The sequence below is a fragment of the Bubalus kerabau genome, chromosome 3 (assembly GCF_029407905.1).
Source record: "Bubalus kerabau isolate K-KA32 ecotype Philippines breed swamp buffalo chromosome 3, PCC_UOA_SB_1v2, whole genome shotgun sequence".
Lineage (NCBI taxonomy): Eukaryota > Metazoa > Chordata > Mammalia > Artiodactyla > Bovidae > Bubalus > Bubalus kerabau.
In genome coordinates this window covers 23,952,088-23,976,876 of record NC_073626.1, presented here as the reverse complement: position 1 = coordinate 23,976,876, position 24,789 = coordinate 23,952,088, and the positions used below count along the sequence as shown (strand labels likewise).

The window sequence follows — 24,789 nt, the reverse complement described above, 5'->3', positions numbered from 1 at the left end:
GCTCCGTATTGCAGGGGTATGTCCTCAGGGTGCTTAGGTTCTCTTCAGCAAGTGAGTTCTGGGTGTGAGAATTGGCTCAGGTCTGGAAACTAGAAAAGGGATGGTAACTTTCTATTAGGCAGGTGACCTCAGCCTTCAACTCATTAATTTTGGTCTGTTAATATAATACTAAGCAACATTCTTGCTGCCTGTCCATCTACCTTGCCTCTAGAAACATCATGATCTATTAATCATTTCCATAAACCTCTTACAGTTAGAATATCCTGCTTCTATCCTGACATTGTTGGTTAGTTCATAAATTTGGTCCTTGTTCCTGCCTTGCTGTCACCTCCTCCCCTGCCCTCTGGGATCCTGTTATCCCCGCTGCTGCTGTAGTCCTATCTCCTAGATCAGCTCTGACTACACAGGACATCGAGGTTAACACTGCTCACTTGTTCGTTCTCTATTGCCTGATAAACACTTTCCTTTTGGAAATATTTACCTGGGTTTTTTTTTTTTTTCCAGTTTTGTTTTTATACCAGCATGCCCACTGCTCTGAGTTTTTTCATGACTTTCTGTACAATTGCCATGGTGGTTCAGGCATCAGTGCTTCATTTAACATGAGCCACAGCACTTGTTGTGGCAGAGGGGTTGAAGTGAAGCTATGAGCCATGCTGTGTAGGGCCACCCAAGATGGATGGGTCACTGTGGAAAGTTCTGACTAAACGTGATCCACTGGAGAAGGGAATGGCAAGCCACCCCAGTGTACTGCCATGAGAACCTCATGAACTGCATTAAAAGCCAAAATGTATGACAATGAAAGATGAGTCCCCCAGGTTGGAAGGTGTCCAATGTACTACAGGGGAAGAGCGGAGACCTACTAAGAGCCCGGGAAAGAGTGAAGCGGCTGGGCCAAAGCGGAAGTGATGCTCAGTTGTGGATGTGTCAGGGGATGAAAATAAAATCTGATGCTGCAAAGAACAGTATTGCATAGGAACCTGGAATATCAGGTCTGTGAATCAAGGTAAATTGGACACGGTCAAGCAGGAGATGGTAAGAATAAACATCAACATCTTAGGAATCAGTGAACTTAAATGGAGGGGAATGGGCAAATTTAATTCAAATGACCATTATATCTACTACTGTTGGCAAGAATCCCATATAAGTAATGGAGTAGTTCTCATTATCAACAAAAGAGTCTGAAATGCAGTAATTGGGGGCAACCTCAAAAATGACAGAATGATCTCGGTTCATTTCCAAGGCAAGCCATTCAACATCATGGTAATCCAAGTCTATGCCCCTACTGTTGATGCTGAAGAACCTGACGTTGATCAGTTCTATAAAGACTTAGAAGACATCCTAGAACTAACACCAAAAAAAATGTATTCATTATTGGGCATTGGAATGCAAAAGTGGGAAGTCAAGGGTCACCTGGAGTAACAGGCAGGTTTGGCCTTGGAGTACAAAATGAACCAGGACAAAGGCTAACTGAATTCTACCAAGAGAATGCACTGGTCATAGCAAACACCTTTCCTTCAACAACGCAAGAGATGTCTTTACACATGGACATCACCAAATGGTCAAACTGAAATCAGATTATATTCCTTGTAGTTGAAGATGGAGAAGCTGTATACACTCAGCAAAAACAAGACCTGGACCTGACTATGGCTCAGATAATTAGCTTCTTATAGCAAAATTCAGGCTTAAGCCACAGAAAGCGGGGAAAACCACTAGGCCAGTCAGATATGACTTAAATCAAATCCCCTATAAACATGCAGTGGAGGTGACAAATAGATTCAAGGGATTAGATCTAGTAAACAGTGTGCCTGAAGAACTATGGACAGAGGTCTGTAATACTGTTCAGGAGCAGTGAACAAAACCATCCCAAGGAAAAAGAAAAGCAAGAAGGCAAATGATTATCTGAGGATTCTTTACAAATAGTTGAAGAAAGAAGTGAAAAGGAAGGGAGAAAGGGAAAGATGCACCCAACCAAATGAAGATTTCCAAAGAATAACAAGGAGAGACAAGTAGGCCTTCTTCAATGAACAATGCTTACAAATAGAGGAAAACAACAGAAGGGGAAAGACTAGAGATCTCTTCAGAAAAATTGGAAATATCAAGGGAACGTTTTTCCCAAAGATGGGCACAATAAAAGAGAGAAACGGTTGAGACCTAGTGGAAGCAAAAGAGACCAAAAAGAGATGGAAAGAATACAGGGAAAAACTGTAGAAAAAAGAACTGGCTATCCATGATGATGTGGTCAGTCACCCAGAGCCAGACATTCTGGAGTGTGAAGTCAAGCAGGCCTGAGGAAGCACTGCTGTCAACAAAGCTAGTGGATGCAATGGAATTCCAGAGCTATTCATAGCCCTAAAAGATGATGCTCTCAAAGTGTTGCACTCAATATGTCAGCAAATCTGGAAGACCCAGCCGTGGCCACAGGACTGGAAGAGGTCAATTCTCTCATCCCAGTTCCCAAGAAGGGCAGTTCTAAAGAATGTTCAAACATCAGACAGTTGCACTCATCTCCCATGCAGATGTTCAGGCTGGATTTAAAAAAGGCAGAGGAACCAGAGGTTAAAGTACCGACATCCATTGGATCATAGAAAAAGCAAGAGAATTTCAGATAAACATCTACTTCTGCTTCATCGACAATGCTAAAGCCTGTGACTGTGTGGACAACAAGAAACTGTGGAAAATTATCAAAGATACGGGAACACCAGATCACCTAACTTGCCTCCTGCAAAACCTGTATGCAGGCCAAAAAGCAACAGTTAGAACTAGACATGGAACAACACACTGATTCCAAATCAGGAAAGGACTACATCAAGGCTGTATATTGTCACCCTGCTTATGTAACTTATATGCAGTGTACATCATGTGAAATTCCAAGCTGGATGAAGCACAAGCTGGAATGAAGATTGCAGGGAGAAATATCAACAACCTCAGATATGCAGATGACACCACCCTTATGGCAGAAAGCGAAGAGGAACTAAAGAGCCTCATGATGAAGGTGAAAGAAGAGTTAAAAAGCTGGTTTAAAACTCAACATTAAAAAAACTAAGATCATGGCATGTGGTCTCACCACTTCATGGCAAATAGATGGGGAAACAATGGAAACAGTGACAGATATTATTTTCTTGGGCTCCAAAATCACTGCAGATGGTGACTGCAGCCATGAAATTAAAAGATATTTGCTTCTTGGAAGTAAAGCTATGACCAACCTAGCCAGGAAATCAAAAGCAGAGACATTACTTTGCCAACAAAGGTCTGTCTAGTCAAAGCTATGGTCTTTCCAGTGGTCATGTAGGGATGTGAAAGTTGGACCATAAAGAAGGCTGAGCACCAGAGTATTGATGGTCTTGGACTGTGGTGTTGGAGAAGACTCTTGAAAGTCTCTTGGACTGTAAGGAGATCAAACCAGTCAGTCCTAAAGGAAATCAACCCTGAATATTCATTGGAAGGACTGATGCTGAAGCTGAAACTCCAATACTTTGGCCACCTGATGCAAAGAGCTGACTCATTAGAAAAGACCCTGATGCTGGGCAAGATTGAAGGCAGGAGGAGAAGGGGATGACAGAGGATGAGATGGTTAGATGGATCACCAACTCAATGGATATGAGTTTGCACAAGCTCTGGGAGATGGTGAAGGACAGGGAAGCCTAGCATGTTGCTGTCCATGGGGTCGCAAAGAGTCAGACACGACTGATCAACTGAATAGCGACCCAGGCTAGTAAGATCATGTTTAAAATCTTGAATGCTAGGCCTCAGAATAATGCAAACCAAGAACTTCCAGATGTCCAAACTGGGTTTAGAAAAGGTAGAGGAACCAGACATCAAATTGCCAGTGTTCACTGGATCACAGAGAAAACAAAGGAATTTCAGAAAAACATCTACCTCTGTTTCATCAACTACACTAAAGCCTTTGACTGTGTGGATCATAACAAACTGTGGAAAGCTCTGTTGTCACCTTTTCATACTCTCTCAATCCTGAGCCACTCTGTTGTTCTACACAGCACTCTAATTGTTGCCTCTTGACCCGCAGACAGGTTACTCAGGGGACAGATGAGGTGGTCTGGTACTCCCATCTCTTTAAGAGCTTTCCACAGAAAGATTTCCTCTTCTTCTTGGGCTCAAAAAATCACAGCAGATAGTGACTTAGATCAGATCAGATCAGATCAGTCGCTCAGTCGTGTCCAACTCTTTGCGACCCCATCATTCGCAGCATGCCAGGCCTCTCTGTCCATCACCAACTCCCAGAGTTCACTCAGACTCATGTCCATCCAGTCAGTCATGCCATCCAGCCATCTCATCCTCTGTCGTCCCCTTCTTCTCTTGCCCCCAATCCCTCCCAGCATCAGAGTCTTTTCCAATGAGTCAACTCTTCACATGAGGTGGCCAAAGTACTGGAGTTTCAGCTTTAGCATCATTCCCTCCAAAGAAATCCCAGGGCTGATCTCCTTCAGAATGGACTGGTTGGATCTCCTTGCAGTCCAAGGGACTCTCAAGAGTCTTCTCCAACACCACAGTTCAAAAGCATCAATTCTTCGGCACTCAGCCTTCTTCACAGTCCAACTCTCACATCCATACCTGACCACAGGAAAAACCATAGCCTTGACTAGACGAACCTCTGTTGGGAAAGTAATGTCTCTGCTTTTCAATATGCTGTTTAGGTTGGTCATAACTTTCCTTCCAAGGAGTAAGCGTCTTTTAATTTCATGGCTGCAGTCACCATCTACAGTGATTTTGGAGCCCAGAAAAATAAAGTCTGACACTGTTTCCACTGTTTCCCCATCTATTTCCCATGAAGTGATGGGACCAGATGCCATGATCTTCGTTTTCTGAATGTTGAGCTTTAAGCCAACTTTTTCCACTCTCCACTTTCACTTTCATCAAGAGGCTTTTAAGTTCCTCTTCACTTTCTGCCATAAGGGTGGTGTCATCTTCATATCTGAGGTTATTGATATTTCTCCTGGTAATCTTGATTCCAGCTTGTGTTTCTTCCAGCCCAGGGTTTCTCATGATGTACTCTGCATATAAGTTAAATAAACAGGGTGACAATATACAGCCTTGACGAACTCCTTTTCCTATTTGGAACCAGTCTGTTGTTCCATGTCCAGTTCTAACTCTTGCTTCCTGTCCTGCATACAAATTTCTCAAGAGGCAGATCAGGTGGTCTGGTATTCCCATCTCTTGCAGAATTTCCCACAGTTTATTGTGATCCACACAGTCAAAGGCTTTGGCATAGTCAATAAAGCAGAAATAGATGTTTTTCTGGAACTCTCTTGCTTTTTCCATGATCCAGCGGATGTTGGCAATTTGATCTCTGGTTCCTCTGCCTTTTCAAAAACCAGCTTGAACATCAGGAAGTTCATGGTTCACATATTGCTGAAGCCTGGCTTGGAGAATTTTGAGCATTACTTTACTAGCGTGTGAGATGAGTGCAATTGTGTGGTAGTTTGAGCATTCTTTGGCATTGCCTTTCTTTGGGATTGGAATGAAAACTGACCTTTTCCAGTCCTGTGGCCACTGCTGAGTTTTCCAAATTTGCTGGCATATTGAGTGCAGCACTTTCACAGCATCATCTTTCAGGATTTGGAATAGCTCAACTGGAATTCCATCACCTCCACTAGCTTTGTTCATAGTGATGCTTTCTAAGGCCCACTTGACTTCACATTCCAAGATGTCTGGCTCTAGGTCAGTGATCACAACATTGTGATTATCTGGGTCGTGAAGATCTTTTTTGTACAGTTCTTCTATGTATTCTTGCCATCTCTTCTTAATATCTTCTGCTTCTGTTAGGTCCATACCATTTCTGCCCTTTATCGAGCCCATCTTTGCATGAAATGTTCCTTTGGTATCTCTGATTTTCTTGAAGAGATCTCTAGTCTTTTCCATTCTGTTGTTTTTCCTCTATTTCTTTGTATTGATCGCTGAGGAAGGCTTTCTTATCTCTTCTTGCTATTCTTTGGAACTCTGCATTCAGATGTTTATATCTTTCCTTTTCTCCTTTGCTTTTCACTTCTCTTCTTTTCCCAGCTATTTGTAAGGCCTCCCCAGACAGCCATTTTGCTTTTTTGCATTTCTTTTCCATGGGGATGGTCTTGATCCCTGTCTCCTGTACACTGTCACGAACCTCATTCCATAGTTCATCATGCACTCTATCTATCAGATCTAGGCCCTTAAATCTATTTCTCACTTCCACTGTATAATCATAAGGGATTTGATTTAGGTCATACCTGAATGGTCTTGTGGTTTTCCCTACTTTCTTCAATTTAAGTCTGAATTTGGCAATAAGGAGTTCATGATCTGAGCCACAGTCAGCTCCTCGTCTTGTTTTTGCTGCCTTTATAGAGCTTCTCCATCTTTGGCTGCAAAGAATATAATCAATCTGATTTCGGTGTTGACCATCTGGTGATGTCCATGTGTCGAGTCTTCTCTTGTGTTGTTGGAAGAGGGTGTTTGCTATGACCAGTGCATTTTCTTGGCAAAACTGTTATTAGTCTTTGCCCTGCTTCATTCTGTATTCCAAGGCCAAAGTTACTCCAGGTGTTTATTGACTTCCTACTTTTGCATTCCAGTCCCCTATAATGAAAAGGACATCTTTTTTGGGTGTTAGTTCTAAAAGGTCTTGTAGGTCTTCATAGAACTGTTCAACTTCAGCTTCTTCAGCATTACTGGTTGGGGCATAGACTTGGATTACTGTGATATTGAATGGTTTGCCTTGGAAACGAACAGAGATCATTCTGTCATTTTTGAGATTGCATCCAAGCACTGCATTTTGGACTCTTTTGTTGACCATGATGGCCACTCCATTTCTTCTGAGGGATTCCTGCCCGCAGTAGTAGATATAATGGTCATCTGAGTTAAATTCACCCATTCCAGTCCATTTCAGTTTGCTGATTCCTAGAATGTCGACATTCACTCTTGCCATCTCTTGTTTGACCACTTCCAATTTGCCTTGATTCATGGACCTGACATTCCAGGTTCCTATGCAATATTGCTCTTTACAGCATCGGACCTTGCTTCTATCACCAGTCACATCCACAGCTAGGTATTCTTTTTGCTTTGGCTCCATCCCTTCATTCTTTCTGGAGTTATTTCTCCACTGATCTCTAGTAGCATTTTGGGCACCTACTGACCTGGGGAGTTTCTCTTTCAGTATCCTGTCATTTTGCCTTTTCGTACTGTTCATGGGGTTCTCAAGGCAAGAATACTGAAGTGGTTTGCTATTCCCTTCTCCAGTGGACCACATACTGTCAGATCTGTCCACCATGACCCGCCCATCTTGGGTTGCCCCACGGGCATGGCTTAGTGTCATTGAGTTAGACAAGGCTGTGGTCCTAGTGTGATTAGATTGACTAGTTTTCTGTGAGTATGGTTTCAGTGTGTCTGCCCTCTGATGCCCTCTTGCAACACCTACCATCCTACTTGGGTTTCTCTTACCTTGGGCGTGGGGTATCTCTTCATTGCTGCTCCAGCAAAGCGCAGCCAATGCTCCTTACCTTAGACGAGGGGTATCTCCTCACCACTGCCCTTCCTGACCTTGAACGTGGGATAGCTCCTCCAGGCCCTCCTGTGACTACATCCATAAAATCAGAATATGATTACTTTTTGGCCAGAAAGCTATGACAATCCAAGACAGTGTGTTGAAAAGCAGAGACATCACTCTGCCACAAAGGTCTGTATAGTCAAGATTATGGTCTTCTCAGTTGTCCGGTATGGTTGTGAGAGCTGGACCATAAAGAAGGTAGAGTGCCAGAGCATTGATGCTTTTGAACTGTGGTGCTGCAGAAGACTCCTGAGCGTCCCTTGGACAGCAAAGAGATCAAACAGTCAATCTTAAAGGAAGTCAACTCTGAATATTTATTGGAAGGACTGATGTTGAAGCTGAAGCTCCAGTATTTTGGTCACCTTATGTGAACAACCAACTCATTGGAAAAGTCCCTGATGTTGGGAAAGATTGAGGGCAGAAGGAGAAGAGGGCTTCAGAGGATGAGATGACTGAATGGCATCACTGATGCAATGGACTTGAACTTGGGCAAACTCCAGGAGATGGTGAGGGACAAGGAGGCATGGCATGCTGCAACCCAAGGGGTCAAAAGAATCAGACATTTTTGGGAACCACGTTAGGCATTACTGACAAAATGGAGGCAAAGCCCCAGACCCCTCTCCTCATTCCACAGGCACAGTCCCAGGATGAAGGAGTTAGGCCTTGTAATTCTGACTTGTCTTTTCCTCTCCTCGGCTGAGCTGACTGAAAAGGAATATTAAGACGCTTATTGTTCTTGAGAGGAGCATGAGAAGGCACAAAGCCTTCTGCAGCATTGCTCAGAAAATAATTCATAAAGTTAATCATTGACATTTATTTAAGGACTTTTACAAAAGAGTGTTCCATGATGAGTACAGAGGCCACAGCTTGAGGCCATGGGAGGGATTGCTATCTGAAGCCTATTTGTGAGGAAAATGTTTATGGCAAAGGAGTTTACTGAATTTAGGGCTTAAAAATAATTAAAATAGTCATAAGTTAAAAATTTAAGGAATGTTGTAAAGTTAGCATATTTTACTATAGCTTATAGAAGTTAGGAATTTTAGAGACACTATAGCTAGAAGCCTTTTTAAGAGATAGTGAGCTCAGGATGTTATAGGCAAACAGGATTTAGGAAGATAAGTAGTAAACTGAGGAACGTAGCATCACAAGTAAACTATAGGACACATTAGAGGAGGTAGATAATAGATGATAAGGCTGATTCCGAGAGAATCACTGAAGCAGGAACTCTGTTTGAAGAGCAACAATGATTTATGGAGATAATAAATCTGGGAGAGAGGGAACTGAAAATGTCAAACCTCTGGCCTAATGTTTTTGTAAAAGTATAAAAGAGAATCTTAAACTTGAAATAAATAGGCAGTCCAAGAAAAATGAGAGGCTGCTCATTTCTCTTGCCGACACTGTTCATCTCTTTAGGTTGAATCCCTGGCTGAAGGAGCTGGACTCTGGCAAGACATGACTAAGTTGACTGAGCAACAACATAGCATTTGTTGGAACAACTTTAAGTGAAAGTCCCTCAGTTGTGTCCGACTCTTTGTGACCTTATGAACTATACAGCCCATGGAATTCTCCAGGCCAGAATACTGGAGTGGGTAGCCATTCTTTTCTCCAGCGAATCTTCCCAACAATATTGGAATATAATTCACCAATTGAAAAGAATCAGTTATAGCATATTCACAGAGAGGTGTGACCATTGCCACATTCAATTTTGAAAGGTTTTCATCACCCAGAAGCGTTTTTAGAATACTGTTATCCAGGTACCAACTTCCCAGGTAGCTCAGTGGTAAAAAAATCTGCCTGCAATGCAGGAGAATCAGGAGACATGGGTTCGAGCCCTGGGTTGGGAAGATCCCCTAAAGAAGGAAATGGCAACTCGCTCCAGTATGCTTGCCTGGAAAATTCCATGGAAGGAGCCTGGCAGGCTACAGTCCAAGGGGTCCCAGAGTTGGACATGAATGAGCAACTGAGCATGCATGTAAGCATTGAGGCACCAATTTATTCCTGGGCAGTCAGCCCCTATTTCCTTCAACTTTTCCCTCATCTCTAGACAAACACTAAGCTACTTTCTGTCTAAAGGGATTTGCTTATAAACCCTATAAATAAAATCCAACAATTAATATGATCTTTTATTCTTGTTTTCTTTTGCAGAGCATAATGTATTCAAAGTTCACTCACACTAGGCATCCATGTACTAGACATCTGTACTTCCTTCTTTTCATTCTCAAATAATTTTCCAATGCATGTCTGTACCGCTTTTACTAATTCATTCGTGAAAGGATGGTGATTTGAGTTATTTCTACTGTTTGGCTATCATGATTAATACTGCTATGAATGTCAGCTATAAACATGATACTGTGGACTACCGTTTTCATTGTTCCAAGGTAAATACCTAGCAATGGAATTTGAGTCCTAGAGCAACACTGGGTTCAGGCTTGGAAGAACTTGCAGACTGTTTTCCAACACTATTTTTATTCCCACTAGCAGGTTCCATGCTTCCAAACTCTCCACATCCCTCCAAGGATATGAATCTTGGTTTCTGGATTTTCAAGGAGGGGATGTCACCTATGCTCCCCACATGAACAAGCTCTGGGTTACGTTTCCTATCACAGCTCATAAGCTTGAGCAAACCAAAGGTAAGATTTTTCCAGATTTGGCTAATGCCCTAAGGGTAAAAACAACTTCATCCTCTGAAATACTGCCCACATTTATATTTTGGCCTAAACATTTATTCTCTTGGTACTCTACTTATGGAAGCTTTTTATACTTAACCTGTTATTTTTATTTGCTTTCACTGGACAAGTAAGCCTTAAAACCAGGCCAACCATGTTACTAAAAATGGAATCTCCAAGGCCTACTTTTTCTATCCTGCTATTTTTCTGGCACCAGCGTAGTTGTCAGAATGCAAGTCCACCTAAACCAGTGATACTTTTTCTGTGAGCCAGTGTTGGTTTGTGACATGCTTGTTATCGGCTCACAGTAAGAAACATACAGACACTGAAAGTGAGCATAAGCAAGTAAGCTACCTTATCTTGACCCAGACTGGAAACTGCCATGAAAAAGATGAGCATTTTTATCATGTCATTGGATCTGCTAAGACTGTTGGATTATTAGTCCTCATGGACTAGAGATTATAGCTTGGTGTCTAAACTAGTACTTTTAAAAGACTTTTGTGTGGGTCACATGTAAATTGATCAATTGTATAGATACTTTCCCCAGCAAAATGCATATATACAAAGAAATGCAAAAGTTCAGTTCAGTCGCTCAGTCGTATCTGACTCTTTACAACCCCATGGACTGCAGCACGCCAGGCTTCCCTATTCATCATCAACTCAGGGAGCTTGCTCAAACTCGTGTCCATCGAGTCAGTGATGCCATCCAACCGTCTCATCCTCTGTCATTCCCTTCTCCTCCTGCCTTCGATATTGCCCAGCATCAGGGTCTTCTCCAATGAGTCAGTTCTTCACATCGGGTGGCCAGAGTATTGGAGTTTCAACTTCAGCATCAGTCCTTCCAATGAATATTCAGGACTGATTTTCTTTAGGATTGACTGGTTGGATCTCCTTGCACTCCCAGGGACTCTCAAGAGTCTTTTCCAAAACCACAGGTCAAGAGCATCAATTCTCCGGTGCCCAGCCTTTTTTATGGTGCAACTCTCACATCCCTATATAACTACTGGAAAAACCATAGCTTTGATTAGACAAACCTTTGTTGGCAAAGTATGTCTCTGCTTTTGAATATACTGTCTAGGTTGGTCATAGCTTTCTTCCAAGCAGCAAGCATCTTTCAATTTCATGGCTGCAGTCACCATCTGCAGTGATTTGGGAGCCCCCCAAAATAAAGTCTGTCACTGTTTCCATTGTTTCCTCATTATTTTCCATGAAATGATGGGACTGGATGGGATCTTAGTTTTGTGAATGTTGAGTTTTATCTAACTTTTTCACTCTCTTCTTTCACTCTCATCAAGAAGTTCCTCAGTTCCTCTTCCCTTTCTGCCATAAGGGTGGTACATATTTGTGGTTATTGATATTTCTTCCAGCAATCTTGATTCCAGCTTGTGCTTCATCCAGCCCAGCATTTTGCATGATGTACTCTGCATATAGGGCTTCCCTGATAGCACAGTTGGTAGAGAATCCACCTGCAATGCAGGAGACCCCAGTTCAATTCCTGAGTCAGGAAGATCTGCTGGAGAAGGGATAGGCTACCCTTCCAGTATTCTTGGGCTTCCCTTATGGCTCAGCTGGTAAAGAACCTGCCTGCAATGCAGGAGATCCCGGTTTGATTCCTGGGTTGGGAAGATCCCCTGGAGAAGGCAAAGGCTACCCACTCCAGTATTATGACCTAGAGAATTCCATGGACAGTCCATGGGGTCGCAAATAGTCAGACACGACTGAACCACTTTCACTTTCACTTTTCACTCTGTATATAAGTTAAATGAGCAGGATGACAATTTATAGCCTTGATGTTCTCCTTTCCCAATTTGGAACCAGTCTGTAGTTCCATGTCCGGTTCTAACTGTTGCCTCTTGACCTGCATACAGTTTCTCAGAAGGCAGGTAAGGTGTTCTGTTATTCCGATCTCCTGAAGAATTTTTCACAGTTCGATGTGATCCACACAGTCAAAGGCTTTGGTGTAGTCAATAAAGCTGAAGTAGATGTTTTTCTGGAACTCTCTTGCTTTTTCTATGATCCAACGGATGTTGGCACTTTGATCTCTGGTTCCTCTGCCTTTTCTAAATCCAGCTTGTACATCTGGAAGTTCTCGGTTCGCATACTGTTGAAACCTAGCTTGGAGAATATTGAGCGTTATTTTGCTAGCATGTGAGATGAGTGCCATTGTGCGGTAGTTTGAATGTTCTTTGGCATTGCCTAACTTACGAAAGTTAACATGCAATAAAATGTCAGTTATATATGTATGGATCCCATGAAGATTTATAGATCTTTTTTAAGCCTGGAAAGAAACAACAGCAGCTGGAGGACATTTTGAATAATCATTTCATCATTCAGAAGTGCACTCTGCTTATCTGAGAGTATAAACTAGAGTAGACAGAAACTGGCCCTCATAACGCAACGTCACAGAAGAAGTCGAAAGTCATCATTGATTCATTCATCCAACCTGACTGGTTACAAAGTAGCAGACCAAGTTCTGATCCAGATCACTGCTCAAAAAGATTGAAATTTGTCATTCTTTTCCCCTCCCTCTCTCTCCTTCTCCAACCCCAAAATCTGTACTCTCTTCCCAAATGAAGGGAATTTCACACTTGATGATCTTGGTGGAAGGCAGACAGCTTCCTCCATTAGACAGAAAACCTTGCTTCCTAAATATTCCTGCAGGTAGAAAGAGGCTGAGGCTCCACCAGGCGGGTTACCACATGCTGGACTCTTCCTTAGGACATGGTGCCACAGAGAGACTGGAACTGCACTGAATGCGTTAGGTGCATGTGGCACACAGGCAGGGGTGGCGGTGTGCTGTCCAGGTGTCAGGAGCAGCAGAGAGCAGGTCTACCACAGAGTCCATTGTCCAGCATCAGGGCTGAAGTGCTGTGACAGTGGTGTCTGTGCTCACCTGCAGGGGAAGCGGTTCCTGGGTGGGACCTGACCAGGGAGGGGTTGAGGATTCTGTTCCCGGCTGTGGCCTCAGGGCTGTTCAGTGGTTTTCCCTGAAATAAACCCCAAAACACAAGTGTGCCTCTCTCTGTTCCATTTAGAACAATTTGAAATTTTTTTTCCTCCATACAGAACTATCTAAGGATTCCATGTAGGGAAATCTCAGAGAGCAAGGATTCAGAGACTTTTCCTTCTGCTTTATTATGATTGATATACAATATTGAGTCAGTTTATGGTGTACTATTGTTGATTTGATACACTTCTGTACTGCAAAATAATCACCACCATAGCTTTATCTGACAACTGAATCATGTCACATAATTACCTCTTCTGTGTGTGTGGAGTAAATTTAGATCTACTCTCTTAGCAACTCAGAGACTCTCTTTATGGTGAGCTGATAATCACTTCCTAAATATTCAGCCTGGTGATATCACATGGCAGAAACAACATGTAACTCGCACCAAATGTTTTGTTTTCCCCCCCAGGAAAAAAAACATTTAAATGTGTGTTTAAGACCCCTCCCCACCTTAATCATTCTCTGATCTTTAACATCAGTGGATCCCAGTCTGCCAGGACTGCTTGTAGAGCCTGTTACAAAATACTCAGGACTCTTCCCAGATCCACAATCTACAGTGCAGGGCACAGAGTCCGGGAATCTATTATGAATGAGCCATACAGGGAGGCTGGTACACAGCTGGGTAGGAATCCAGATCTGTGTTCCTGCTATGAAATATGTGATCTGAAGATCAGTACCAACCATGTTATAAGTCTATTCCAGACCTTCTGTCTCTAAGAGGAGTGCAGGTGAAGGACATTCCTTCATGTCCTTCAGGACCCCTTTCCATGTGCCATCTAGACGTCAGAATGGTGCCATCTGCTCAGGTGTGTAGTCTGAACAGTTCCCATAGCACAAGGGATTCAAGATTCAGTCCTTGTCCCTCTGCTTCTATAGCCAATTCTCCCCTCATCTGTGACCTCATCTGTTCTCAAGGCTTTAAACATCATTTATATGGTGTCACCTCTTCCATCTATTTCTCCTGTAAGGTCATCTCACCTAAACCCTAGACGAGTAAACCCAACTCAGTTGCCACTTTCCTAAACCAAATGCTGATGGCGATGCCTCCTGAAACATGCTCCTTCCAGAGTCCCCTCATTTCCACAGTAGGTGCCCCACATGCTTACTTGCAAATCTCAAATTTTGCAGTCCTTCTTCACTCTTTCTCATAATTCAGATTAAATTGACTAGGAAATGCTGTAAAATGCATTTTCAGAATAGATCAAGAATCCACTCACCACCCTCGTCCCTGCTCACACCCCAGACAAGCAGCAGCCTCCCCAGCCTGGACCCTGCACTGTTTCCCTCAGGCTCCTCTGCGCCTCCCTCGCCCTTCACCTCCTGACTCTGCACAGCAGTCTGGCTGATGCTTCCAGAGAGCAGTCACAGCAGGTCCTTCTCTGTTCCTATCATCCTATAACTCCAAGCTTACTGAGATAAAATCAACCCCTTCTAATATGCTGGAGGCCCACAGGATCTGGGATGGCCCACAGGATCAGACATGGGATCTCATTGCAATTCCTTTTCCTCAGCCCCAGCTGCTCTTGGTTCTCCCTTGAACACAGACACTCTCCTGCCCTCGTGCATTTGCCCTGGAGGCTCCTCTGCCTGGAGAGAACCTCCCCTAGCCCTCCTTGTAGACATTCCTTCATGTTCTTCACAGCTTTACTTAAAGGTTACATTTTCAGTGAGGCCCCTGTCCACCCTAGTAGCACAGCCACCTTCCCTGTCCCCACACACTTATACCCTGGATCACCTACCTCAGAGCACTTACCAACCTGTATGTGAAACACTTCCCTCACTTACTAGGCTCATAGTCATGGCTCTGCCCCTTCCCCCTAGAACACACCACACATGGCTGACAGGCTTTGTCTGTTGTTAGTTCACTGAGTTCTCCTAGTTGTAAAAAGAGTGTGTCATGTCTCTGTCACACAACAAATATCAGTTCACTGAATGGTCAGTAAAGCGCTTCCCTATTCCAGAGATAGTGTCTTTATTGATGTGACCTCAGGCCACATGCTGTCTCAAGGCAGTTACAGCACAACATCCATTTGCATTGACTCAGTGCCGCCTGTATTTTACTCACAAAGGCTGATCTCCCTTCCCTCCCCCACCAATCAGCCTGCACACCACACACAAGTCTCTTTATCTCTTCAGAAAGGAAGATCCTTCGCTTCCAGCTATATTCAACCTGCTATGGTTTTATTAGACTCTGCTTTCTAAATCCATGAGCTGAGATGGGAGCCAACAGTAGCCTTAGAACATGTAAGGGCAGATAAGGGCAGACTGCAGAGAAGAGAGAAACCCAGCAAGAATTAAGTCAAGATATGAAACTCTGGGTCCCTCCTCTTTGCAAGTTCCATCACGTGGTTCCTTTAAGAAGATGAAGAAAAGTTGGAAAGAAGAATCCAGCAAAATCTCTAGAAGGAGAGTAAGAGCTGGATGGCTCTGAAAATCCTCTCTTGACACTGAGAATCCTGTGTGCACAGACCCCTTGAGCTTGTGGGGACAATGACAGGCAAAGTGACCCCTGCTGCTGTCAGAGATGGGGTCACCCAGAGAAGAATGAGACCAGGACTCAACACATGAAATACAACAGTCATTACACCACCAACAAAAATAAACAATAACTAAATAAGCAAAATATAAAAACATTCAAAAAAAGATAGGAGCTAAGTATTGGACCAAGGCCTGATCCTAGGGTAACTGTTTAAGAAACGTACCCTGCCCATGGTCCTGGAGATACAACCAGGCCCAGGCGACTTCTGAGTCCATGATCACAGGTCCTTGGTGGGACAAGGATTTACTGAAGGGACAAGGACAAAGGAATGGGGAAGAGGACCCAGTCCAGGAGTGACCATGGGCGGTCCATGGGCAGTGCATGCATGCCCACCAGGCACTGATCGCTGGGCACAGGCCCTGTCCACACTCAGCTCCTCACAGCCTCCGCCTGTCCCTCCTGCAGCTGACTCAGCACAGCAAATATGGATGGATCTGGAAGGTTCTCAGTGTTTCGATTTATTTCCTGTTTCAAACTTTAGGAATCCTCACCTTTATTATCCAATCCCCCTTCATGGCACCAATTAGAAAAAACAAATTCATATATACAGATTTTATTTTCAATAAGGAAATAAGATATCATTATTCAGTGCATATAAAGCAAAGACAGGGATAGACATGGTCTAGCCTCATCTCTGAGGGAACAGGACAGTGGATCAGGGAAGAGAACACAGGTCAGGGTGGGGAGGGGCAGCAGTGGGGAGGGGCAGCAGTGGGCATGGGTGGGCCAGTCTCCCTAACTCCTACGTTATGCGAATAGGAGCACAGACACATTCAGATGCAGCTGCAGAAAGAGGGGTCTGGGGATCTGATGTCACATAGCGGGATGAAGCATCACTCAGTCCTCATAAGGCAGGTGTCTCACACTGTGAGAGAAAAGAATCAGGAACCAGTTCAGGTCAATCATGTAAGGACTGAGATTCTCCACAGTCCCCCACATGCTCACATGTCCCACTCAAAGATCTCTGCCACCCAATATGTCCCCTCTGCCCCATCCCCCTTCCAGTCTACACACCCCAGGGTCTCACCTTTAGGAACCCTGAGAGACACATCAGAGCCCTGGTCACTGTCACTGCCTGGGGGGGGAACAAGACCAGGACGTGGTCAGAACCCACAGGAAGAAACTAGAGAAGGAACTTAGAGGAGGGTGAGCCCCCCATGGCCTCCTGTCTGCACCCACACAAGGGTCTCAGGAATCACCCCCTCCACACTTACCTGAAGCCTGGATATAATTCCCTCCTTTTTCACCTGTTAGAAGAAAATACAATGTGAGAAGCCAGAGAGAAGACTGAGTCATGTGATGCTAGAGGAACCCCTAGTCCTGGACCCCAGAGAACTTTCTGAAACTATGGTCAAAGCTCATGCTAGGATCAGGAACACAGAGAAGGGAAACGTGTAAGGACTGGACCAACTGCCCTCATGGAGGTCTGTCCTCAGCAAGGACCTCCCCTCTGACCTTCAAGTGCTGGAAACCTGGTTCCCAGCTGGAATTAGGAAGGAGAAAATTTCACTTTCATTTTCGCATGTGCTTTAGAAAGGAAAATCAGATCCAGACTCCACACGTGTGTGGAGGGTACTTTCCAGTAACCAGGCAGGTAAACGTCTACCTGGGCTTGAAACCCCCAGTGAGACAAGAAAACTCAGGGTCCTCCCTCCCTTCCCTACCTGAGCGCTTCTTCCTCCAGATCACAGCTCCAGCCACCACAGCTCCAGTGACCACAAGGAGAACCAGACCAACAATGATGCCCATGGTGAGGAAGGAGGTCTGAGGAGGTTCTGTGGAGGAAAGGGAAGGGGCCCTGACCTCAGGCTTGAGTCCTGACCTTGCTAAACTGAGTCCTGAAGGGCTCCTGCTTTATCTGAGAGGAAGCTCCAGCCCCATCCCCCTCCTTACCCCATCTCAGGGTGAGGGGCTCCTGAAGCCCCTCGTGCTGCACACGGCAGGTGTATCTCTGCTCCTCTCCAGAAGGCACCACCAGGGCCACCCACTTCTGGAAGGTTCCATCCCCTGAAGGCCTGGTCTCCACAAGCTCCATGTCCTGCGTCTGGTCCTCTCCCTCACGTTGCCAGGTCAGTGAGATCTCCTCAGGGTAGAAGCCCAGGGCCCAGCACCTCAGGGTGACCTCACGGTCAGAGATGGGGTGATGGGTCACATGTGCCTTTGGAGGGTCTGAGGAGGAATCGGAAAATTCAGTTTGTGTTACCTCCATGGGTCACTGAAGCAGCGTCATGTGACCATCCTGAGAAAGGACAGACAGTGATTTTTTCCCCCCAGCTTTACTGAGGTATACTTAACAAAAATTGTACACATTCAGAGTGTACTACATGTTGCTTAGATATATATGTATACTGTGAAGGTAATTAATGTATTGATCAACTTACCTTATGTGTGCGTCTGTTTGACAGGGATGAGAATGATTAAGATCAATTTTAAAGTATATAATACAGGATTATTATTAACTATAGTCACCAGGCTGTACATCAGATCCCCAGATGAAGTATGAACTTTTTTACCCTCTGAGCTACACAACATTCAGGACCATGGTTTTGAAAAAAACAGCACAAGAGCTAGATAACAGCCTCATCTTAGAGATCTATATTAGTCCTTGGAACTTTCTAGAATGAGAGACTACGATAGGCTCTCTAAAAATGTGAGGGGGAGAATATAGGCTAAAGGTCCTGACTCTGGTGGAGGCTGAATGACTCAGAAAAGCTGGAGTCAGGCCTCCTAAGATGCTCTCAGGGTGAGAACAGGCCTTGAGAGACAAAGTCATGGATCACAAGATGGTGGCCGGGGTCAAAGGGCACCGCTGACCAGCTATTTCAGGGATGGTTTGTTTCCTGCGTCTTCCTCAAAGACACTGGATTCCTTGATTGTCCTTCAGAGAAGTGGGGCCACTGGTGACTGTCTTGCACAAAATATGAAAACCTGGGCGGATTTCCTCCCTTTCCTGACAAGAACCTGGGGCGCTGTTCCCACAGGGACCCTATTTTCCTCTCCTCGTGGGAAGCCAGCTCCAGCCCGAGGGGAGATCAGGGAGGCGCCGCACCCCTCGCACCTGCGCGCAGCAGCGTGTCCTTCCCGTTCTCCAGGTATCTGCGGAGCCACTCCACGCACTCGCCCTCCAGGTAGTTCCTCTGTACCTCAGCATAACCTTCCGCCTCCCACTTGTGCTTGGTGATCTGAGCCTCCGTCTCCCCTGCGGTCCAGGAGCGCAGGTCCTCGTTCAGGGCGAGGTAATCTCTGCCGTCGTAGCCGTACTGCATGAACCCGCGGCGGAGACGCCCGTCCGGCCCCACGTAGCAGCCGGACATCCACTGGAGGGTGTGAGACCCTGACCCGCCCCGACCACACGCGGTGATTAAACCCAAACTGAAAATGAAACCGCGTCAAGCCCCGCCGGCTCCTCCCGGGCGGGGGTCGGGTGTGTTCCGCAATGTTGGGGTGACCCTGGGACCCGCAGACTCGGGCGACCCCGCCGGTCCCTGGGGATGGGGGTCGTTACCTGGACCCGGGCCCGCGTCGCTCACCGGCCTCGCTCTGGTTGTAGTAGCCGCGCAGGGTGTTCAGGTTCACTCGGAAACTCTGTGCGTTGCCCTTGGCGTTTCGCGTGTTCCGATCCCAATACTCCGGCCCCTCCTGCTCCACCCACCGCGCCCGCGGCTCCATCTTCGGATTCGGGGCGTCGCTGTCGAACCGCACGAACTGCGTGTCGTCCACGTAGCCGACTTCCAGGTACCGGGGCTCCCCGAGGCCGGGCCGGGACACGGCGGTGCTGAAATACCTCAGGGAGTGGGAGCCTGGGGGCGGGGAGGGGTGAGACCCGGCCCGATCTCCTCCCGGCGCGGGTCCCGGGTCCGAGGTGATGGACCCGGGAGGGAGGAGGGGGCGTAGGGCCAGCGAGATGGAAGCAGTCGAAGACGGGCCCGAACTCCGGAGGGGGAAGAGAAGAGGGGTCGGGAAGCAAGGGAGGGACAGGCCCGGACCGGGGAGAGGAGCAGGTCTGGGCAGGGGCGTGGGGGTCGCTCCTTCATGGGGTACTGCCCCCGCACCCCGGCCCCCAGGAGATCCCCTCGTCCCTCCCCGCAGAGGCCGTTCCCTCCCGACTCCGCACTCACCAGCCCGGGTCTCAGCCAGGACCAGGACCCCCGAGAGCAACAGGAGGAGGGCTCGCGGCCCCATGACTCGCGTCCTCTGGGTCTGGGAAGAAGCAGAGTTGGGCGGGTCGGGGGAGACTTTGTAACCGGGAACCGCGGAGACTGATTGGTTTTTCTAGAAATCGGACACCCAGTAGCAGTGAGAACTGGGGCCGCATCACAAGTGTCCAGGCAGGAGGGCTCTACACAGGTTGTGAGAGAAAAAGTGAAACTTGGGGAGACGGGGAATGCCCAATATGGAGCGTCCCAGCCCCAGACACCGCCCTTGACCCTGAGATCCTGAGCGGCTCGCCCTCTGGGGACCTGGGACTTTGCCCTGATCCCTCCCTTCCTGCTTGGTAGCATGTTCAAACTACCGAATAATTGCACTCATCTCACATGCTAGCAAAGTAATGCTCAAAATTCTCCAAACCAGACTTAAGCGGTATGTGAACCTTGAACTTTCAGATGTTCAAGGTGGATTTAGAAAAGCCAGAGGAGCCAGAGATCAAAGTGCCCACATCACCTGGATCATCGAAAAAGCAAGAGAGAAAACATATACTTCTGCTTTATGGACTGTGCCAATGCCTTTGACCATGTGGATCACAACAAACTGTGGAAAATTATTCAAGAGATGGGAATACCAGACCATCTGACCTGCCTTCTGAGAAATCTGTATGCAGGTCAAGAAGCAACAGTTAGAACTGGACATGGAAAAACAGACTGGTTCCAAATTGGGAAAGGAGTGCTTCAAGGCTGTATATTGTCACTCTGCTTATTTAACTTATATGCATAGTACATCATATGAAATGCTGGGCTGGATGAAGCACAAACTAGAATCAAGATTGTGGGGAGAAATATCAATAACCTCAGATATGCAGATAACAACCACCCTTATAGCAGAAAGCAAAGAGGAACTAAAGAGCCTCTTGATGAAAGTGAAAGAGAAGAGTGAAAAAATTGGCTTAAAGCTCAGCATTCAGAAAACTAAGATCATGGCATCTGGTCCCATCACATCATGGCAAATAAATGGGGAAACAATGGGAACAGTGAGAGAATTTATTTTTGGGGGCTCCAAGATCACTGCAGATGGTAACTGCCGCCATGAAATTAAAAGACGCTTGCCCCTTGGAAGAAAAGTTATGACCAGCCTAGACAGCACATTAAAAAGCAGAGACATAACTTTGCCAACAAAGGTCCATCTAGTCAAGGCTATGGTTTTTCCACTGGTCATGTATGGATGTGAGAGTTAGACTATAAAGAAAACTGAGTGCTGAAGAATTGATGCTTTTGAACTGTGGTGTTGGAGAGGACTCTTGAGAGTCCCTTGGACTCCAAGGAGATCAAACCAGTCAATCTTAAAGGAAATCAACCCTGAATATTCATTGGAAGGACTGATGCCGAAGCTCCAATACTTTGGCTACCACATGGGACAAATTGACTCACTGGAAAAGACCCTGATGCTAGGCAAGATTGAATGCAGGAGGAGAAGGGAATGCCAGTGAATAATATGGTTGGATGGCATCACTGACTTGATGGACATGAGTCTGAGCAAGCTCCAGGAGATGGTGATGGATAGGGAGGCCTGGTGTGCTGCAGTCCATGGGGTCACAAAGAGTCGGACACCACTGAGTGACTGAACTGAACTCCCCTCCTTCACCGAGAACTCTGTCCCACTGTCTCCCCGAGTCATAGCTCTGGGGCTGTTTTCAATTTTGATTAAAATATCTACACAATCTTACAAATTAGTGAGGATCCCAAGGATAATATTATGTGACCACTTCTATGCATATTTTCCTTACTACACTTTAAAGATTTTTGTTGGTTTATTTAGAATAATATTAATAACCCATGTGTTTAATATGAATAACTATTTCCCAAAAAAACAGGGTAGTGAGAAGCATAGAGCTTTTTACATTTTTTCCAAGTATCTTTCTTGTCTCTTTCACTAGAAGGCCACTGGATTTTCAGATTTGCGTCTGCATTGAATCCGTTATTTTGATTGTATCTGTGAAAGTGAAAAAGCCTGCACATCCATAGGAGTAGTATTTTTTAATAATCTTTTCAGATAATTGTGGATGTTCATCTTGGATACAAAAATAAAACTATACAAATTGTAGTTTCTCAAAGGTTTTCCCACAGTGAACCTGAAACAATATCATTGATTATTTTCTATTCTGTTACATTAAAATCCATAAGCCTATTTTGCACATTGAATATCTCTTGTACTAATATAAGATTTTTACAAAGTAATACATTGTTTCACTAAATTATACAGGTCTTTCTGAGTCATTCATTCTTTCAAGTAGCAGTCCTATTCCATGAAAAAGAGGTTAGTTCAGCTCACAGAGTTTTTCCTTGGGTCATAGGAATTTGAAATGTAGTAGAAGTGCTCAATGTGTACTTTCCATGTCATCACAGAAGATACTTTAAAAATGTGTATTTAAGAATGATGATTAGGAAACATAAGCATTTTTATTTATTTTTTAAAATTTATTTTATTGAAGGATATTTGATTTATAATGTTAATTTCTGTGGTACAGCAAAGTGATTCACTTATACGTGTGTGTGCATGTGTGTATATTCTTTTTCATATTTTTTTCCATTTTGGTTTATTAAGAACAGATAAACATTTTTAATGTGTCATTCTAGATATTTTAAAGCAAACTTGATCATTAGTTTTCTTTTTTTCTACAAGAAAGTTTTGGTGAAAATAATTACAAGTGCAGCTTGCTACCATAGTCTTCATTACTGCTGTTTACATCAAAGCAAATGTCAACATAGTGAGAAGTCAAATAATATCTGAGTGATGATATGAAAGTAGCTTTCACCTCAGGGATTTCATGAAAGGGTCTCAGTGACATCAAGGGTTCCACAGACCACACTCTGAGAACTGCTGTTCTGAATGAACCAGGGCATCTCTCAACTGATCCCTGCCTTTGCCTCCTCTTCATTTTGGAAAATCATTTTTCCTGAGCTGGACTCCTGCCTCCCCAAACTTAACTGAGGGCCCTGCCCCTGGGCTCCTCTAGGAGAGAACTCACCCCCTTAAAAGTGATGCCAGAGAGTGTCCTCAATCTGGGAAGGGAGGTGTTTCCCCCTTGGAACTGGAAACAGTTTGTGCCTGAAGGAGCCAGACCCACTCATAACCTAGTTTGATTTTGTTACACACTAGCTTAATACGTATTCATATCCCAGACAGAAATCTGACATAGTGTCTAAGAAAAATAATATTGGCCCTTTCACCTCACGTGGTCTAATGTACCTGATTCGAGGCCCACAAATCATAAAGAGCAGTCCATTCCAACAGAACATCCTGTGGTGAAAGAATTGTTCTATGTCTGTGCTGTCCAGTCAGGTAGCCAGTAGCTACATGAGGCTATTTAACACCTTAAAGTGACTGTTGTGCTGAGGACTTTTATTTATTTTAATTTGAATAGCAATATGTCGCTACTAGCTAGCATATTGGTCAATGCATATCTAGAATGTTGTTAATTACTCTCCCATTTCTTTCCCCTCAAAGATCCCGTGTGACTCATAGGTTGATGCATACTAAAATGATCTTAATACTGAAGTCATGGATTTGTCTGTGCAGGTTTTAGACGTAGCTTTAAAATACAGCATGCTCTGAAGGTTTCTTTAACGTGTATTTTAACAGATAGAGTGTTCAGACATTAGCCAAACCATGGTTTATCACCTTAAGGTCGTAAGTGTTCAAAACTGCCCATCACTGCTAGTTGTCCGATAATGATAAATGGGTATAATCCTTGATCTCTTGGTGTTTTCCTTAACCTGGTAAACATAAGGACACACAGAAGTTATCAACTGAACACAACAGATATCAATACTTCGTAGAGCTTGTGCATACTTGTAAAGTTATGAAGCAGAAGATGTAACATTAGAATCCACCACCTTATTACTTTTTACTTATTACTCCTGCTATACTTTCTCTCCAAATTCCATCAGTTCTGTTTCCCTTCACCCTTGGACCCCTCTCTCTGAGACAAAAATATACATGAAGTTTTTACTCTTGTGGAATGAAGCATTTTATGACCCAAAGATGAAAAGCCATCAAAACATATAAATCTTGCCTATGTCAAGCAGACACTCATAAGATACAAATACATGCACCTATTCCGATGGAAAGACACACAAAATTTTTTGGCAAACAGGTAACATGTCTCAATGTTCTTCAGTCAAAGACCACCAGGAGCAAATCTGTGGGCAATCAAGTTGGATTTATACTGGATGCAGCAAGGGAGATCACACAGCATCAGGGGCCATGGCGTCTCTTGTGATGTGTTAGAACATATAGAGCAGGGGGTCCCCAACCTCTGGGCTTGGATGGGTATCTCCTGTGAGATCAGTGCCAACATTAGATTAGAAATAACATGTACAGTAAATGTAATGTGCTTGAATCATCCTGAAACTATTCCGCCCTCCCCAGTCCATGATAAAATTGTCTTCATGTAATCAATTCCTGGTGCCAAAAATGCTGAGGACCACTGACATACAGGATATGGACTTTGGCTGGGTGATTTTGAGGGGCATCTATGCAAGACTGCTTCCCTGATAGCTCAGATGGTAAAGAATCCACCTGCAATATGGGAGACCTGGGTTTGATCCCTGGATTAGGAAGATCCCCTGGAGAAGACAAAGGCTACCTACTCCAGTATTCTAGCCTGGAGAATTCCATGGACCGTGTAGTCCATGGGGTCGCAAAGAGCTGGACTCGACTGAGTGACTTTCACTTTCACACCCAAGACTGGCTCACTTTGATTGTGTGTTGTTAGGAAGTGGGGGCATTTCTATGACTGAGCATCTCAGTGAGTCTTGCCTGTAGGGAGGGCAGACTAGAACAAGGATACAGATGTGATTGGAAAAAAGCAGAAGTGACTAGTATTAGC

The 24,789-nt window shown here is 44.8% G+C and overlaps 1 protein-coding gene and 1 pseudogene across 1 annotated transcript; both read right to left on the bottom strand.

Annotated features, from left to right (window-relative positions):
• The window catches only part of LOC129645677 (tripartite motif-containing protein 26-like), a 97,893-nt pseudogene that overhangs the window by 8,684 nt on the left and 64,420 nt on the right, over window positions 1–24,789 (bottom strand).
• LOC129645681 (BOLA class I histocompatibility antigen, alpha chain BL3-6) lies at window positions 16,284–20,008 on the bottom strand. The gene is made up of 8 exons (XM_055571000.1): window positions 19,865–20,008; window positions 19,277–19,546; window positions 18,805–19,080; window positions 17,640–17,915; window positions 17,411–17,521; window positions 16,961–16,993; window positions 16,774–16,821; window positions 16,284–16,611 (listed from the first exon to the last, which is right to left on the bottom strand). Exons 1-8 carry the CDS (start codon window positions 19,926–19,928, stop codon window positions 16,607–16,609), a joined length of 1,083 nt encoding a protein of 360 aa, XP_055426975.1. The 5' UTR covers window positions 19,929–20,008; the 3' UTR covers window positions 16,284–16,606.